The following is an 18921-nucleotide window of genomic DNA, read 5'->3' as shown; positions in this document are numbered from 1 at the left end:
GTGCATTCAGGGGTGAGGGGGCCCCCCACCCCCCATAATTATGGGGTTGGGGGCACATTCGGGGTGACAGGGCCCCCACCCCAAACACAGAGTTGGGGGGCCCACCCCTTTCTGCACCCCTCTCAGCTCGGGGGCCCCACCCCTCTTTCTGTGCCCCCTTCGGGGCTGACGGGGCCCCCACCCCCTAAACACAGAGTTGGGGGGCCCACCCCCTTCCTGCACCCCTCTCAGCTCAGGGGCCCCCCCCCCCTCCCGTTGGGCCCCGACGGGGCGGGGCAGAGCAGCGCAGCGGGGGGCAGGGCAGGCCCCGGGCAGCCCCGGCCCGGCCCCCGGGGATGGGGGGTGGGGGGTGGGGGGGGAGGCGCGGGCCCCGCTTCACCCCCCGCCCTCCCCGCGGCGGGCGGCGCGCAGCAGCCGCCGTCGGCCGCGCTCGTAGTCGTCCTGGTCCACGCTGACCAGCAGGCGCACGGGCTGGCGGCCCACGGCGCGGCGCAGCCCCTCGGTGAGGAAGACGCCCTTGAGCGCCTCCAGCAGCGCCCCGCTGAGGTAGTCGGCCCAGAAGGCGTCCAGGTAGGAGAGCTCCGAGAACTTGATGTCGCAGAGCAGCGAGCCCAGGTCCCGCGCCTTGAGGACGCCGCTGGCCTGGCTGAACACGTCCAGCTGCCGCGCGGGGCCGCGGGGGCGGCTGGAGGCCACGCCGCGCCGCAGCGCCGAGTCGTGCTCGCAGTACTCGGCGCGGACGCGGAGGCGGATGTCTGCGGGGGGGGGAATACATACGTGCATAAATACGTAAATGGGGGGGGGCATAGATACGTGCATAAATACGTAAATGGGGGGACATAGATACGTGCATAAATACGTAAATGGGGGGCATAGATACGTGCATAAATACGTAAATGGGGGGGGATAAATAGATACATGCATAAATACATAAATGGGGGGTACATAGATAAATAACGGGGGTTAATAAATACATAAATACATAACGGGGGGTTAGCGGGGCGGGCGGGGGGGAATAAATAGATAAATAACGGGGGGAATAAATAGATACATGCATAAATACATAAATGGGGGGGACACACATAGATACATGCATAAATACATAAATGGGGGGATAAATAGATACATACATAACGGGGAGTTAGCGGGGTAGGGGGGAATAAATAGATAAATAACGGGGGGAATAAACACATACATGCATAACGGGGGTAATAAATAGATAAATAACGGGGGGAATAAATACATAAATAACGGGGGGGAATAAATACATAAATACATAACGGGGGTAATAAATAGATAAATAACGGGGGGGTGTTAATAAATAGATAAATAACGGGGGGAATAAATAGATACATGCATAAATACATAAATGGGGGAATAAATAGATAAATAACGGGGGGGAATAAATAGATAGGCAACGGGGGGTTAATAAATACATAAATACATAACGGGGGGTAATAAATAGATACATAACGGGGGGAATAAATAGATACATGCATAAATACGTAAATGGGGGGATAAATAGATACATGCATAACGGGGGTTAGCGGGGTAGGGGGGAATAAATAGATAAATAACGAGGGGGAATAAACACATACATGCATAACGGGGGTAATAAATAGATAAATAACGGGGGGAATAAATACATAAATAACGGGGGGGGAATAAATACATAAATACATAACGGGGGTTAGCGGGCGGGGGGAATAAATAGATAAATAACGGGGGGTGTTAATAAATACATAAATACATAACGGGGGGTTAGCGGGCGGGGGTAATAAATAGATAAATAACGGGGGGAATAAATAGATAAATGCATAAATGGGGGGATAAATAGATACATACATAACGGGGGGTTAGCGGGGTAGGGGAGGAATAAATAGATAGATAACGGGGGGAATAAATACATAAATACATAACGGGGGGTAATAAATAGATAGATAACGGGGGGTAATAAATACATAAATACATAATGGGGGGTAATAAATAGATACATAACGGGGGGTAATAAATAGATAAATGCATAAATGGGGGGTAATAAATAGATAAATGCATAAATGGCGGGGAGGGGGGTCAATAAATAGATAAATAAATGGGGGGGTTAATAAATAGATAAATACATAAATGAGGGGAGAGGGGATTAATAAATAGATAAATAAATAAATGGGGGTAAATAAATAGATAAATAAATGGGGGAAGGGGGTTAATAAATACATAAATAAATAAATGGGGAGTTAATAAATAGATAAATAAATAAATGGGGGAGAGGGAGGAAGGGGAATAAATAAATAAAAAAAGTAAATGGGGGAGGGGAAGGGGGTTAATAAATAGATAAAGAACAGGGGAGGGGGGAAGGGGGATTAATAAATAAATAACAGGGGGTTTAAATAAATAAATAAATGGGGGTTAATAAATAAATGGGAGAGGGGGTTAAATAAATGGGGAGGGGAAGGGGGTTAATAAATAAATGGGGGAGGGGGAATAAATGAATTAATGGGGGAAATAAATAAATAAATGGGATGGGGAGAGGGGGAGAATAAATAAATAATAGGGGGAGGGGGATTAATAAATAAATAAATAATAGGGGGTTTAAATAAATAAATGGGGGAGGGGGAAATAAATAAAGGAGGGGGAAAATAAATAAATAAAGGAGGGGGAATAAAGGGGAGGGGGAATAAAGAAATAAATAAATGGGGGCAAGAGGGAAAATAAATGGGGGGAGAAAAAGGGAAAGGTCAAAGAGGGGAGAATAAATAAGGGGAAGGGAGGAAAGGGGGGAAATAAACGGGGGGAAGGGAGGAAACGGGAAAAGGAAAAGGGGGGAGAAAATAAATAAGAGGGGAAAAGGGAACCCAGAAATACGGGGGAAGGGCAAGGGGAGAAGAAATAAATGGGGGGGAAGGGGGGTGGGGTGGGGGAGGGCAGCAGCCAGCACCCCCGCGGGGGCAGCGGTGCCCGTTTGCCCAGTTGCCCCAGTCCCGGCACTGGGAGGAGCGGCCCAGATCCCCCCCAGCAGCCCTTACGGTACCAGTACAGGGGCCGGATGGGGCCAACCGGCCCAGTTTGCCCAGTAAGCCCAGTTCAAGGGCTGGGAGGAGCGGCCCAGATGCCCCAGGGGCCTTTACATTACCCGTACGGAGCGACAGGCCCAGTGCTCCCAGTAAGCCCAGTTCCTGCACTGGGAGGAGCGGCCCAGGTGCCCCCCAGGAGCCCTTACGGCACCAGTACAGAGCCAACTGGCCCAGTTTGCCCAGTAAGCCCAGTTCCTGCGCCGGGAGGAGCGGCCCAGGTGCCCCCCAGGAGCCTTTACGGCACCAGTACAGAGCCAACCGGCCCAGTGCTCCCAGTAAGCCCAGTGCTCCCAGTGCTGGGAGGAGGCACCTGCCTGGCCCCTGAACTGCCCGTATAGACCCAGCTGTCCCAGTTCTCCCAGTATCCCCAGTTCCCGCACTGGGACGAGGGGCCCCGATCCCCAGTGGCCTTTACATGCCCAGCAGAGGGCCAAGGGCCCCAGTGCTCCCAGTAAGCCCAGTGCTCCCAGTGCTGGGACAAGGCGCCTGCCTCACCCGGGTGTTGCCTCCATGGGGCCCGCGGGCCCAGCTCTCCCAGTAACACCAGTTCCTATACTGGGCCAGGCGCTCAGCTCTCCCAGTCCCTCTTTGCGGCCCACGTAACCAGTTCCCCCAGTCCCCGTACTGGGATGGCTCTGCCACTGGCTCTGCCACTCCTCCCAGTCCCCCCAGTCCCCGTACTGGGACGGCTCTGCCACTCCTCCCAGTCCCCCCAGTCCCCGTACTGGGACGGCTCTGCCACTCCTCCCAGTTCCCCCAGTCCCCGTACTGGGACGGCTCTGCCACTCCCCCCAGTTCCCCCAGTCCCCGTTACTGGGACAGCTCTGCCACTCCTCCCAGTCCCCCCAGTCCCCGTACTGGGACGGCTCTGCCACTCCTCCCAGTTCCCCCAGTCCCCGTACTGGGACGGCTCTGCCACTCCCCCCAGTTCCCCCAGTCCCCGTACTGGGCCCCCCGGGGGGCAGCGCCCCTCCCCCGCTGTTCCCCAAAGCCCCTTTTTTCACCCCAAAGCAGCAGGGGGGAGGGGCGGGTGCTGGGGCCCGGCCCCGCCCCTCCCCCAGGGCACCCACCCGGGTGCGGGGGTCCGGGGGGAGGGGCCCAAAGGGGGGAAACGGCCCCAAAACCGAGCAGAAAAGGGTCAAAGTGGGGAGGGGCAGCTGGGCCCCATGGGGGGGAGGGGGGCAGCCCCAGCCCCCGTTTTGGGGGCTCCGGTTCTTGGTGGGGGAGGGGCGGCACCTACCACAGGTGACTTTGGCGGGGGGTCCTGGGGGCGGCGGGGGGCGCGGCGGGGGAGGGGGCGCCGCGTCCGGCCTCGGCTGCTCCGCTTCCGCTTGCCTGAGCTGGACCCTGGGAAGGGGGGGGGGGAGAGAGAGAGGCAAGGCTCAGCGCCCCACGGCGACCCACGGCGCGCCCCACCGCAACCCACCGTGCCCCACGACACCCCACAGCGTGCCCCACGGGGCCCTACAACCACCCGTGGTGCCCCACAGCGCACCCCACAAGGACCTGCACTGCCCCACAGCAACCCACCGTGCCCCACGGGGCCCTACAACCACCCGTGGTGCCCCACAGCGACCCACAGTGCACCCCACAAGGACCTGCACTGCCCCACAGCAATCTACTGTAGCCCCCACTGCCCCACAGAGACCCGCTGTGACCCACGGCGCTCTACAAGGACCCACCGGGCCCCACAGCGTGCCCGCAGCAACCCACACTGCCCCACAGAGACTCGCTGTGACCCACTGAGCCCCACAGCGCGCCCCACAGGGACCTGTACTGCCCCACAGCAATCTGCTGGAGCCCGCACCGCCCCACAGAGACCTGCTGTGACCCACGGTGCTCTAGAACGACCCACCGTGCCCCACAGGGACTCGCCGTGACCCACTGTGCCCTACAGTACCCCATAGTGCCCCACAGCGTGCCCCACAGCGTGCCCCACAAGGACCTGCACTGCCCCACAGCCATCCGCTGTAAGCCCACGCTGCCCCACAGAGACCCGCTGTGACCCACCGTGCCCCACAGCAACCCACACTGCCCCACGACACCCCACAGCGTGTCCACAGCAACCCACACTGCCCCACAGGGACTCACCGTGACCCACGGTGCCCTACAACAACCCATGGTGCCCCACAGCGTGCCCCACGGCGACCCATAGTGCACCCCACAGGGACCCGCACTGCCCCACAGCGATCCACTGTAGCCCACACCGCCCCACGGTGCTCTACAGTGACCCACAGGATGCCCCACAGCAACCCACTCTGCCCCATGACACCTCACAGCGTGCCCCACAGCGACCCATAGTGTGCCCCACGCTGCTCTACAATGACCCACTGTGCCCCACAGCAACCCACACTGCCCCACAGGGACTCACCGTGACCCACTGGGCCCTACAACAACCCATGGTGCCCCACAGCGTGCCCCATGGCAACACACAGTGCGCCCCACAGGGACCCACACTGCCCCACAGCGATCTGCTGTAACCCACACTGCCCCACAGAGACCCACAACGCTCTACAATGACCCATGGTGCCCCACGGCGACCCATAGTGCACCCCACAAGGACCTGCACTGCCCCACAGCGATCCACTGTAGCCCACACCGCCCCACGGTGCTCTACAATGACCCACAGGGTGCCCCACAGCAACCCACTCTGCCCCATGACACCTCACAACAGCGTGCCCCACAACAGCACACCGTGACTCACGTGGCCCCGTGGTACCCCTCGGCGTTCCCCACAGCGACCCACATTGCCCCACAGCGACTCACACCGTGCCCCGCACTGCCCTACAGCGACCCACAGCAACCCACACTACCCTACAACACCTCACAGCGGGCCCCACAACAACCCACCGTGACCCACATGGACTGACGGTGCCCCATAGTACCCTACGGTGACGCACGCTGCCCCACGGCACACCCCACAACACCTCACAACAACCCACAGCGACCCACGCTGCCCCACAGGGACCCATGCTGTGCCCCACAGGGACCTACAATGACCCACGGCATGCCCCACAGCGACCCATGCTGCCTCACAAAGGCCCAACGCTCTGTCCCACGCTACCCTACAACAACCCACGCTGTGCCCCACGGCACCTCACAACAACCCACAGCGAACCACGCTGCCCCACAGAGACCCACGCTGTGCCCCACGCTACCCTACAACAACCCACAGTGCCCCACGGCATCTTACAGCAACCCAGAGCGACCCATGCTGTGCCCCACAGCACCTTACAACAACCCACACTGCCCCACAGAGACCCATGCTGTGCCCCATGGCGTGCCCCACAACACCTCACAACCACTCACAGCAACCTACACTGCCCCACAGGGACCTGCGTTGTGCCCCCCGGCATGCCCCACAGACGCCCACGCTGTGCCCCACGGCACCTCACAACCCCCCACAGCGACCTCACAACCCCCCACAGCGACCCACGCTGTGCCCCACAGCGACCCACAGACACCCACGCTGTGCCCCACGGCACCTCACAACAACCCACAGCGACCCACGCTGTGCCCCACAGCGACCTCACAACCCCCCACAGCGACCCACGCTGTGCCCCACAGCGACCTCACAACCCCCCACAGCGACCCACGCTGTGCCCCACAGCGACCCCACAACCCCCCACAGACACCCACGCTGTGCCCCACGGCACCTCACAACAACCCACAGCGACCCACGCTGCCCCCCAGAAACCCACACTGTGCCCCACGCTACCCTACAACAACCCACAGTGCCCCACGGCATCTTACAGCAACCCAGAACGACCCATGCTGTGCCCCACAGCACGCCCCACAGCACCTTACAACAACCCACACTGCCCCACAGAGACCCATGCTGTGCCCCATGGCGTGCCCTGCAGCAACCCACAGCACCTCACAACCACTCACAGCGACCTACGCTGCCCCACAGGGACCCACGTTGTGCCCCCCGGCATGCCCCACAGACACCTCACAACAACCCACAGCGACCCACGCTGTGCCCCACAGACACCTCACAGCGACCCACGCTGTGCCCCACAGACACCTCACAACCACCCACAGCGACCCACGCTGTGCCCCACAGACACCTCACAACCACCCACGCTGCCCCCCACAGCGACCCGCGCTGTGCCCCACAGACACCTCACAACCACCCACGCTGCCCCCCACAGCGACCCGCGCTGTGCCCCACAGCTGCCTCACAGCCCCCCACAGCCGCCCGCGCTGTGCCCCACAGCCGCCTCACAACCCCCCACAGCCGCCCGCGCTGCCCCACAGCCGCCTCACAACCCCCCACAGCCGCCCGTGCTGCCCCACAGCCGCCTCACAGCCCCCCACAGCCACCCGCGCTGCCCCACAGCGTGCCCCACAGCGTACCCCACGGCACCTACCCGTCTCCCACTGCTCCTGCCGGGGCTGGGCGGCGGCAGCGTTCAGGCAGCTGCCCACCACGGCCGGGCCGCAGGTGAACCTTTCCGGTGAAACTGTCAAAAAAGAAACCACCCCAAAAACCCCCAAACCCCCACTTTAGAAAGGGGCCGGTGGCGGGCGGGGCCCGGGGCGCGGCGCGAGGGTGGGGTTTACCCGGGCGGGGCCGCTTGAGGGTGACGCAGTGCAGGAGGTCGTGCCGGGTGAGGACGCGAAGGAGCTGCAGAAGGTGCCGGAAGTTTCCCTCGTCGCACAGCCCGCGCCGCTCCAGCTCCAACAGCAGCTCCACGCCGTTCCGCGGCCGCGCCCTCTCCTCGTCCCGGTTGGTGCCGCCGCCGCGACGTCGCCGCCGCCGCCGCTCCCAGTGCTCCAGCAGGGGGGAGGGGCTCTCCTCACCCCCCCACAGCGCGGGGTCCAGGGGGTGCGACCCGGGGTGGGCTTCCTCCAGGAGGAAGGAGAGCACGGCCACGTCGCTGGGGGTCAGCTGGGCCCCCACCACCTCGAAGAGGCGATGGAGCGACACCATCCCATAATACTCCAAGCATTCTTCTTCCTCCCACGGTACCGGCGGTCGGGACATGGGGGAACCCGCCGGGTTCCGGTTGCCGTTCTCCCCCCCGCGGGGGGAGTGGAGCTGGGAGAGGGCGCGGAGGGACTCCACCGCGGGGCCGGGAACGAGCTGCGGGGCTTGACGGTGCCTGCGAGGGGCGGGAGCCGACGGTGAGGGGCGGGAGCGGCCCCACGGACGCCGTGACCTCCCCCCCCGGGGCTCCCCGGCCGTGGCCTCACCCCCCAACACCCCAGCCCCCTCCCTCCCCCTCCCTGCCCCCCTTTCCCTGCCGCCCCCGGAGGCGGCGGCCACAGGCCCCTCCGCGCCTCCCCCCCCCCACAGGCCGCCCCTCAGGTGCTGTCACCGCCCCCAGCCCCACCGCCCCGGAGGCCGCGACCCCCCTGGAGGCCGCCGCCGCGTTCCCCCGTCACGCAGGCCCCCTCCGCCGGCAGCCCCGGCTCTCCAGAGGGAACTTTTACCTCAGCGATCCCCGCCCTGGGCCCCCCGCCCCGCCACAACCCCACGCTCCTCACCGGTGCCGCCGCCTCCGCCGCCCGGATCCTTCTGGCACCTTCGATGGCTCTGCGCATGCGCCGCCCCTGCCGGGCCACGCCCCCCGCCGGGCCACGCCCCCCCGGCGCAAGAGCCGTGGCCCCACCGCCCGCCGCCCACCCCCCTCCCCGCTCGGCCACGCCCACCGCGCAGGCGCGCTGGCGCGCCCCCCCCGCCCGGCTGTCAACAACCGCCCTCGGCGCATGCGCCGCCGGCGGCACGCGGACCCCCGGCCGCCGGCCTCGTGACCCACGTGTGTGGGTGGGGCCGGCACGCCCCCTCCGCGCCGCGGCGCGCATGCGCAGGAGCGGGCCGGGCGCTGCGCTGCCGGCGTAGGAGGAGGACGCAAATGGCGTAGGGGCGCTACGCCAACGCCGTAGGGCGCGGACGTAGCCGGCGGAGGGGAGCTACGCCAGCGGCGTAGAGCTGGGAGGCAGCCGGCGTAAGGGGGCTACGCCCGTGGCGTAAGACGGGGACGCAGCCGTCATATGGGGGAGGCTACGCTGATTGCGTAGCGGCGTATCCCGGCCCCCCCCCCCCCGGCTTACACGCGCCCCGCCACGTGCGAAACCGGTCACGGTCCCTCCCCCCAGCCCCACGCACGCCCACGTGCAAACGCACGTGCACACCCGCGTGTAAACACACGTGCGTGAACACCCCCCCCTCCCCCCCCCCCCCCCGGGGCACGCTTCGCCCCGCCCGCATGCGCACAGCCTCCCCCGCCCCTCCGTCTCAGCATTGCGCATGCGCGGCCGGCAGGGGAAGGGGGGCGTGGCCCGCTGTTCTCTCCGCCCACTCGGCGGGGCGGAGCGCTGCGGGCGCTAGGGGCGTGGCTCGCCGGCCGGGCCCCGCCCCGCCGGCAGTGCCGCGCCCGCCGATTGGCCGGCGCGGCGCGGGCCAATGAGGGCGCTCGTTGGAAGGGGGTGGGCGCCGGGCGGAGACGGCGGCGGAGCGGAGCGGAGGCTGCGGTGAGTCCCGGGGCCGCTCCGGGCCCCGCCGGCCCCTGCGGGCGGGTCCCCCTGGGCCGGGCCCCGCGCCCCCGCGGCGGGACGAGCCCCAGCGGGGAGGGCGCGGGCCCTCGGCCCTTTACCGGGCCCCTCGGCCCCACAGCGGGGTCCTCCTGCCCCATCCCTGCCCTCTGTGCCCCACAGCGGCCTCCTCCAGCCCTACACCGGGTCCCTCCGCCCTATACCGGGCCCCTCGGCCCCACAGCGGGATCCTCCTGCCCTATCCCTGCTCTCTGTGCCCCATAGCGGCATCCTCCAGCCCTACACTGGGTCCCTCCGCCCTATACCGGGCCCCTCGGCCCCACAGCAGGGTCTCCCAGCCCTATACCGGCTCCCTCGGCCCCACAGCGGGGTCCTCCTGCCCCATCCCTGCTCTCTGTGCCCCACAGCGGCCTCCTCCAGCCCTACACCGGGTTCCTCGGCCCCACAGCGGGGTCCTCCTGCCCTATCCCTGCCCTCTGTGCCCCACAGCGGCCTCCTCCAGCCCTTTACCGGGCCCCTCGGCCCCACAGCGGGGTCCCTCTGCCCTTTACTGGGCCCCTCGGCCCCACAGCGGGGTCCTCCTGCCCCATCCCTGCCCTCTGTGCCCCACAGCGGCCTCCTCCAGCCCTACACTGGGTCCCTCTGCCCTATACCGGGCCCCTCGGCCCTACAGCAGGGTCCCCCAGCCCTATACCGGCTCCCTCGGCCCCACAGCGGGGTCCTCCTGCCCCATCCCTGCCCTCTGTGCCCCACAGCGGGGTCCTCCTGCCCCATAGCGGCCTCCTCCAGCCCTACACCGGGTCCCTCCGCCCTATACCGGGCCCCTCAGCCCCACAGCAGGGTCCCCCAGCCCTATACCGGCTCCCTCGGCCCCACAGCGGGGTCCTCCTGCCCCATCCCTGCCCTCTGTGCCCCACAGCGGGGTCCTCCTGCCCCATCCCTGCCCTCTGTGCCCCACAGCGGCCTCCTCCAGCCCTACACCGGGTTCCTCGGCCCCACAGCAGGGTCCCTCCGCCCTATACCGCCTCCCTGTGCCCCACAGCAGGGTCCTCCCACCCCATCTCAGGCCCCTCTGCCCCATGGTGGGGTCCCTGTGCCCCTCAGCACCCTCCCCCTGCATCTCTCTACCCCACAGCAGACCCCACCCCCCCATTCCTCTGCCCCACAGCAACATCGCCCCACCGCAAACCCCCCGGTGGGGCAGGGACACCCCTAACTAACCCCCCCATCTCCCCCCAGGGATGGCGCAGGACCTGCCCTCGCTGCTCCTCCAGCACCAGTACATGTGCTCCGAGTGCGGGGGGCTCTACGACACCCTGGGGGAGGTCCTCCTCCACCAGCGCAGCCACGGACCCCTCCCCCCCGCCGCCCCCGAGCCCCCCCCGACCCCCCGTTACCAGTGCCTGGACTGCGGCCGCCTCCTCCTCTCCCCCGCCGAGCTCTTGGCCCACCAAACCCAGCACCCCCGGGGCGGCGGCGGGGGGCAGGGGGGGCCGGTGCGGTACCAGTGCGGCGAATGCCGGGCGCTCTTCCCTTCCCCGGCCCTTTGCCTTCAGCATCGCCGCAGCCACCACCACCGCCGCCAGGTCGCCGAAACCTCCGCCGAAACGCCGGCCCCCCATCCCTACGAGTGCTCCGAGTGCGGCCGCCTCTTCCCCACCCCCGAGGAGCTGCTGGAGCACCAGGGCGAACATTTCACCGCCACCGAAAAGGAGAGCGGCGAAACGCCGGTGCCTGACCCCAAACCGGACCCCCCCACGCCGCCGGTTTCCCCCCCGCCGGCGCCGGCCCCTTTCCGCTGCGGGGAGTGCGAGCGCGGCTGCGGCTCGGCCGAGGAGCTGCGGCGGCACAAGCGGGAGGCCCACGGCGCCGGCAACGCCGCGTTCTCCTGCCCCGAGTGCCGGCGGGGGTTCGGCACGGCCAGCCGGCTGCGCGCCCACCGCCGGGCGCACGAGGGGGGCACCCACCCCTGCCCCGCCTGCCCCAAGGTCTTTAAGAAAGCGGCGTCGCTGGAGCGGCACGCCCGGCTGCACCGCGGCGAGACCCTCTACCTCTGCGTCGCCTGCGGGTTGGGGTTCGGCACCGAACCGGCCTTGGCCGCTCACCGCAAAAGCCACGCCGGCGACTCCCCGCACCGCTGCGCCTGCGGCAAAACCTTCCTCAACATGACCAAGTTCCTCTACCACCGCCGCACCCACGCCGGCAAAAGCGGGGCGCCGCCCCCTAACCGAGAACCCGCCGCCGCCGCGGCTCGACCCCGGCGTCCGCCGCGCTGCCCGGAGCGCCGGCACCGCTGCCCCACCTGCGGTCGGGCCTTCAAGAAGCTGGTTCACGTCCGGAATCACCTGCGGACGCACACGGGGGAACGGCCCTTCCAGTGCAGCGTCTGCGGCAAAACCTTCGCCTCCCGCGCCAACCTGCTGCGGCACCACCTCACCCACACCGGCGAGCGGCCCTACGAGTGCGACGTCTGCCGCAAGCGCTTCACCCAGTCCTCCAACCTCCGCCAGCACCGCCGCCTGCACGGCGACGCCGCCAACGCCGCGCCGCCCTCCTCCTCCTCCTCCTCCTTCGCCTGCGGGCTCTGCGGCAAAACCTTCGCCGACCGCGGCGGGTTGAGCCGGCACCGGCGGCGTCACGAAGGCGGGGGCCGGCCCCACCAGTGCCCGCTCTGCGGGAAGGGCTTCGGGGCGGCCTGGGGGCTGCGGCTGCACCAACGGACCCACAGCGGCGAGCGTCCCTTCGCTTGCGGCGATTGCGGCAAAGCCTTTCGGCAAGCCCCGCACCTCCGGGCTCACCGCCGCCTCCACGCCGAGAGGGGTCGACGCCGGCGGCTGGGCGAGCGCCCGCACCGCTGCCCGCTCTGCCCCAAGGCCTTCCGCAGCGCCGCCGGCCTCCGCGGCCACCGCCGGCGGCACCACGACGGCGCCGCCGGCGTCGCCGCCGCCGCCGGCGTCGCCGCTCTCGCCGTGCCGCCGGGAGAGACCATCGCCATCATCGAGACGCCGGAGCCGCTGCCGCTGGCCGAGACGTTGGCGCTTTGCCGGGCGGCGCTGGAGGGGGGCTGCACCTCCGCGCCGACGCCTTCGCCTGAGGTGGGGGTGGGGAGCGCCGCCCCTCCCCCACTGGGAAATAAAGGTTGACCCCTTCCCCCCCCCCCGCCCCGAGGTCGCTGGTGGGGTTCGTGAGGGGATTTGGGGGGGGGGGAGGGGTGATCCCCAAAAAATGGAGTTTGGGGGTGGGGGAGCCCCAAAGAGGGACACGGGGAAACGACGCATAAAATCGAGGGCTGGGGGACCCCAAAACCAAACTGGGGGCACCCCCAAAACTCAGCCCCCCCCCGGGGGCACCCCAAAACAGCCCCAGGGGCCCCCAGAATAAGAGCTGGGGGATTAACCCCAAAACTCAGCCCCCCTTTTGGGGGCAACCCCAAAACAGCCCCAGCGCCCCCAAAAACCAGGCCTGGGGGGTTACCCCTCCCCCAACCTCTTCACCCCGGGGGGGCACCCCCAAAATTAGACCTGGGGGGAGGGGGCATCCCAAATCTCAGCCTTGGGGGGAACCCCAAACCCACAGCCCCCCCCAAAAAACAGCCCTGGGAGGGCATAACCCCTCCCCCACCCAAACCCAGCAGCCCCCAACCCCCACCCTGAGGCACCGCCCCCCAACCACACCCAGGCCCCCCAACGTGCCCCCTCCCCCATCACAGCAGCCCCCCTCCTCTCCATGCCAATAATTTATTGAGCCGGGGCTGTACAGAGACGGGGGTGGGGGGTTTGGGGAGCCCCAGGCGCCCCCAACACTGGGGGAGGGGCTCGGGGTGGGGTGGGGCGATAAGAAAACACCCCCCATCAGTCTATTTACAGAGATCGATAAAAGGGGGGCGGGGGGGTATTTACAAGGGGGTTAAAAGCCCCCAAAACGTTGAGGGGAGGGGGCACGGCCCCACGGGGGGGGAGGGTAAAACCAGGCTTAAAATGAGGCAGTGCCCCCCCACCCCCCCCCCCGGGGCCCGGGAGGGGCCGGCCCCCCCCTCCCGCCCCCCAACATCGCGGGGGGCCGGGGGGGCCCTCAGGAGGTGCTGGCGATGGGGCCGGTGCCCTCCCCCGCCGGGACCTGGCTGCGACCCTCGCCTGGGGGGGAGGGGAGGGCTTGAGGGGGGTGGGGGCACGGGGGGGCCCCCAACCCCCCCACGCTCCCCCATCCCCCACTACCCCATCCCACCTCTCTCCCCACACCCCCAAACCCCCGTATCCCATGGTGCCCCTCCCCCCACATCTCCCCCAGCATCCCATCGTGCCCGCCCCTCCCCCACCCCAAATCCCCACCCCACCCCCCGCATCCCCTCACCGTGGGGCGCGGGGGCGCAGCCCCGCAGGTGGGGGGCACCAGGGTGGCGTTGAGGGAGGGCTGGATCCCCAGCTCTGGGGGGGGGAGGGGAGAGGTCAGCGCACCCCAAAACCCCCAAACCCCCGGGCCCCCATTCTCCCTCAGCCCCCCACCCCAAAAGCCTCCCCCAATCTCTCCAGCCCCCCAAATCCCTCATCACCCCATCCGGGCCCCCCAATCCCCCTCCTTCCCCCAACCCCTCCCCAACCCCCCCCCTCCCAGCCCCCACACCCCTAAATCCCCCTCTGCACCCCCAAAATCCCCTCTGCACCCCCTCCCCCTCCAGCCCCCCAAACCCTTTCCTGCCCCCCGCTCTCTCCGCAGCCCCCAGCCCCCAAAACTGCCTCTAGAGCCCCAAAGCCCCCTCCCAGCCCTAAAACGCCCCCAGCCCCCAAACCCCTCCCCCAATCCCCTCCAGCCCCCAAACCCCTCCCCTCCAGCCCCCCAAACCCCCTTTCCTTCCCCCAATCCCCCTGCAGCCCCCCAAACCCCCTCCCCTTCCCTCAACCCCCTCCACACCCCCAAACCCCTCCCCCTTCCCCAACCCCCTCCAGCCCCCCAAACCCCTCCCCTTCCCCCAGCCCCCTCCAGCCCCCCAAACCCCTCCGCCTCCCCCAATCCCCTCCAGCCCCCCAAACCCCCTCCCCTTCCCCCAGCCCCCTCCAGCCCCCAAACCCCTCCCCTCCCCCCCAATCCCCCTCCAGCCCCCCAAACCCCTCCCCTTCCCCCACCCCCTCCAGCCCCCAAATCCCCCCAGCCCCCTTTCCTTCCCCAATCCCCTCCAGCCCCCCAAACCCCTCCCCCACCCCCTCCAGCCCCCCAAACCCCCTCCCCCACCCCCTCCGCCCCCCAAACCCCCCTGCCCCCCCCCCCCTCACCGCCGGGGCTGAAGTTGAAGAGGGGGGGCAGCTCGCGCCCGCTGGGCAGGCGGGCGGCCGGCAGGCGCAGCTCGTCGAAGAAGGGGTCGGCGCAGGCCTGCAGCGGCCCCAGCCGCGTCCGGGGGGTGTACTCCAGCAGCCGCCCGCACAGCGCCACCGCCTCGGGCGGCGTCCGCGCCTTGAACACCTGCGGGGACCCCCCAAAGTCACGGGGGGGGGGGGGGGGGAACCCCCCAAATAACCGGGAGAGGGGGGAGAGGGCCCCCCCCGCCCCCCAGCCCCAAACTCGCCTTGGACCAGGGGTGCGCCTTGATCTGGGGGAACTTGAACTCGGTGTAGTTGGGGTTCATCTCCCGGATCTGCTCCCGCGTCGGGGTCCCCAAAACCTGAAAATATGGGGGGGGAGGGTGAGATGGGGACCCCCCCCTCGCCCCCCAGATCCGTTAGCTGCTTTCCTGAGCCGAAACTCCGCTTTCCAGCCCCAAAAATCGAACCCCGGCGTCAGCTTAACAAGGCGGAGAAAAACAAAGCGGAATCCTGAGCGCCCCAATCTCCCCTGAACCCCCAAAATCCTCCCCGAGGCCACAAATCTTCCCCAGGCCCCCCCAAATTCCCCTCCCGAGCGGCAAAGTGACCCCACTGAGCCCCAAAATCCCCACCCTGAGCCCCAAAAGTCCCGCGCCGAGGCCCCGAAGCCGCCCCCAGCCCCGTTAGCTGCCCCCTCCCCCAATGCCCCCCTGAGCCCCAAAACCAGCGCTCAGAACCCCAGAACCCCGAACCCCCAAGGGATCAGGCGGCGGGAGCCCGAGCAGCCCCAAACCCCCCAATCCCACCCCCGAGCCCCAAACCTCCCCGCACCCCAAACCCCACCGAGAGCCCCCCAATCCCACCCCGGGCCCCAAAATCCCCCTCCTGAACCCCAAAACGACCCCAGCCCCTACGGTTTCCTGCCGATGAGACCCCAAACCCCACCGAGAGCCCCCCAAATCCCACCCCACGTACCCCAAAACCACCCCGAGCCCCAAAACTCCTCCCCTGCGCCCCAAAACCCTCAAGCCCCAACCCCGCCTCCCCACGAGACCCCAAGCCCCACCGAGAGCCCCCCCAAATCCCACCCGTGAGCCCCAAAATCCCTCTGCTGAGCCCCAAAACCCCCCGAGCCCCAAACCTCCCCTTTGAGCCCCCAAAACCCCCTGAGCCCCCAACCCCCTCTGAGCCCCAAAACCCCCTCCCTGAGACCGCAACGCCCTAAATCCCCCCGCAAGCCCTAAATCCTTCCCTGTGCCCCCAAATTCCCCTCCAACACCCCAAAAAACCCCAGAGCCCCAAAAGCCCCCCAGAGCCCCAAAAGCCCCCCAGAGCCCCCAAAAGCCCCCCCCCACCTTGATGATCTCCACCAACTGATCGACGCCGCTGTCCCCGGGGAAGATGGGCTGCCCCAGCAGCAGCTCGGCCAGCACGCAGCCCGCCGACCAGATATCTTACGAGAGAAGGGAAATTTGGGGTGAAAAGAGAGAATAACGGGGTTCCGGCGGGGTGGGGGCGGCGGGGGGTCGCACCGATGTTGGAGGTGTAGTCGGTGGCCCCGAAAATGAGCTCGGGGGCGCGGTAATAGCGGGAGCAGATGTAGGAGACGTTGGGTTCCCCCCGCACCAGCTGCTTGGCGCTGAAAAAAAGAAAGGGGGGGGGGGCGGGGGTCAGGGGAACCCCAAATTCTTGGCACGGCCCCCCCCTCCCCCCCCCCCGCCGCCCACCTGCCGAAATCGCAGAGTTTGAGGACGGCGGTGTCGGGGTCCACCAAGAGGTTTTGGGGTTTGATGTCGCGGTGGCAGACGCCCTGCGAGTGGATGTAGGCCAGGCTGCGGAAGAGCTGGTACATGTAGACCTGGGGGGAACCCGAGAGACCCCCCCCAAAATCAGCGTGGGGCCCCGGGGGGGGGCGCGGTGGCCGTGGGGGGGGGGGGGTACCTTGACGTAGAAGACGGGGATGGTTTGCTTGGCCTTGGAGAAGTGCCGGGCCACGCGGTAAACGGTTTCGGGGACGAAATCCAGCACCAGGTTGAGGTAAACCTCGTCCTTCTGCGGCGGGGGAGGGGCGAGGGGGTGAGAGGAAGGGGGGGGGAAGGGGGTCGTAGCCCCTCCCCTCCGAGGCGTTACCTTCTCGCCGCTGGAGTAGAAGAAATAGCGGAGCCGGACGATGTTGCAGTGGTCGAGTTTGCGCATGATCTGGAGCTCGCGGTTCTGGGGGGAAAGGGGGTGAGGAGGGGGAAAGGGGGGGAGGAGAAGGGGGACGAGAAGGGGGGACACGAGAAGGGGGACACGAGAAGGGGGGACACGAGAAGGGGGGACACGAAGGGGGACACGAGAAGGGGGACACGGGGGGGACACGAGAAGGGGGACACGAGGGGGGACACGGGGGGACACGAGAAGGGGGGACACGAAGGGGGGACACGAGAAGGGGGGACACAGAAGGGGGGACACGAGAAGGGGGGACACAGGGGGGGGACAACGAAGGGGGACACGAGAAGGGGGGACACGAGAGGGGGGACACGAGAAGGGGGGACAACGAGAAGGGGGACACGAGAAGGGGGGACACGAGAGGGGGACACGAGAGGGGGGACACGAGAAGGGGGACACGAGAGGGGGACACGAAGGGGGGACACGAAGGGGGACAACGAGAGGGGGACACGAAGGGGGACACGAGAGGGGGGGACAACGAGAAGGGGGACACGAAGGGGGGACACGAGAAGGGGGGACACGAGAAGGGGGGGACACGAGAAGGGGGGACACGAGAAGGGGGACACGAGAAGGGGGGACACGAGAGGGGGACACGAGAAGGGGGACACGAGAAGGGGGGGACACGAGAAGGGGGGACACGAGAGGGGGGGACACGATAAGGGGGGACACGAGAGGGGGGACACGAGGGGGGGGACACGAGGGGGACACGAGGGGGACACGAGGGGGGGACACGAGGGGGGGGACACCAGGGGGGACACCAGGGGGGACACCAGGGGGGGACACGAGGGGGGACACGAGGGGGGACACGAGGGGGGACACGAGGGGGGACACGAGGGGGGACACGAGGGGGACACGAGAAGGGGGGACACGAGAAGGGGGACACGAGAAGGGGGGACACGAGAAGGGGGGACACGAGAGGGGGGACACGAGAAGGGGGGACAAGGGGAAATGAAGGGGAGGGGAGAGAAAGGGGAGGGGAGAAAGGAGGGGAAAGGGGGTCAGAAGGGGGTGGGGGGAGAAAGGAGGCTGAAATGGGGGGGGGGGCTCCCCGGGGAGGGGGATAGCAAAGAGGGGGGTAAAAAAGGGGACGACGGGGGGGAGGGAGAAACGAAGGGGCAGGGGCGTGGGGAAATGGGGGCCCAAATGGGCGGGAAAGGGGGTCAAAAGGGGAGGGGAGGAGAGGAGGGGGAGCCAAGGGGGGGAGGGGGAGCCAAGGGGGGGCAGGGCCGCCGCACCTTGAAGCGCTTGTCCTGCAGCACCTTCTTGATGGCCACCAGCTCCCCCGAGTCCGCCAGCCGCGCCTGGTAGACCACGCCGAAGGAGCCGTTACCGATCACTTTGATGTCGGTGTAAGAAACCTCCTGCGGCCGGTCCGGGCCCTGCCCGGGGGTGGCGACCACCGTGCTCACCTTCCCGCCGTCCCCTGCGGACACCGGGGGGGGGTCAGCGGCACCGGGGGGGGGGGGACGGGGGACACCGGGAAGGGGGGACGGGGGAGCGGCACTCACGGCCCAGCTTGATGCCCGGCGGGAAGGCCCCGCCGCCCGGCCCAGGCCCGGCTTTGCCCCCGCTGGGTGCGGAACCGCTCGTAGGCCCCGAGGGGGCCGCGGGGCCTTGCGGGGGGCCGGTGTCGGCGAAGGAGCTGGTGCGGGGGCGGGAGGGGCCGGGGCCGGGGCCGCCGCTCATGGCCAGGCCGCTGCGGGGCCGCGCTCCCACCGGGCCGGGCCGCTGCGCCCCGCCCCTTCCGGTCGCGGGGGACGCTGGGAAGGGGCGTGCGCGGAGGATGGCGGGAAGGCGGCGGCTGAGTGGCTGTCGCCTGGCAACGCGCGCGCAAGGCGCGGCGG

The 18921-nt window shown here is 67.4% G+C and overlaps 3 protein-coding genes across 3 annotated transcripts; 1 reads left to right on the top strand and 2 right to left on the bottom strand.

Annotated features, from left to right (window-relative positions):
• Positions 1-246: 246 nt before the first annotated feature.
• On the bottom strand, positions 247-8671 carry DEDD2 (death effector domain containing 2). The gene is given in 6 exon segments (XM_072848234.1): positions 247-755; positions 4312-4378; positions 4381-4418; positions 7445-7537; positions 7638-8179; positions 8565-8671. Coding segments are annotated over 5 exon segments (1002 nt in total). The 5' UTR covers positions 8062-8179; positions 8565-8671; the 3' UTR covers positions 247-375.
• Positions 8672-9304: 633 nt separating this feature from the next.
• On the top strand, positions 9305-12721 carry ZNF526 (zinc finger protein 526). Its single transcript, XM_072848230.1, has 2 exons — positions 9305-9551; positions 10812-12721. The coding sequence occupies exon 2, from the start codon at positions 10814-10816 to the stop codon at positions 12713-12715; it is 1902 nt and encodes a 633-aa protein (XP_072704331.1). The 5' UTR covers positions 9305-9551; positions 10812-10813; the 3' UTR covers positions 12716-12721.
• Positions 12722-13592: 871 nt separating this feature from the next.
• Positions 13593-18824, bottom strand: GSK3A (glycogen synthase kinase 3 alpha). Its single transcript, XM_072848267.1, has 10 exons — positions 18586-18824; positions 18313-18500; positions 16997-17080; positions 16808-16918; positions 16594-16724; positions 16399-16505; positions 16222-16319; positions 15130-15225; positions 14843-15026; positions 13593-13705 (listed from the first exon to the last, which is right to left on the bottom strand). Exons 1-10 carry the CDS (start codon positions 18761-18763, stop codon positions 13644-13646), a joined length of 1239 nt encoding a protein of 412 aa, XP_072704368.1. The 5' UTR covers positions 18764-18824; the 3' UTR covers positions 13593-13643.
• Between the last annotated feature and the right edge of the window lie 97 nt (positions 18825-18921).

The sequence above is a fragment of the Ciconia boyciana genome, chromosome 30 (assembly GCF_034638445.1).
Source record: "Ciconia boyciana chromosome 30, ASM3463844v1, whole genome shotgun sequence".
Classification (NCBI taxonomy): Eukaryota; Metazoa; Chordata; class Aves; order Ciconiiformes; family Ciconiidae; genus Ciconia; species Ciconia boyciana.
Note: the sequence above shows the minus strand (reverse complement) of the source record. Positions and strands in the feature narration are given on the sequence as shown.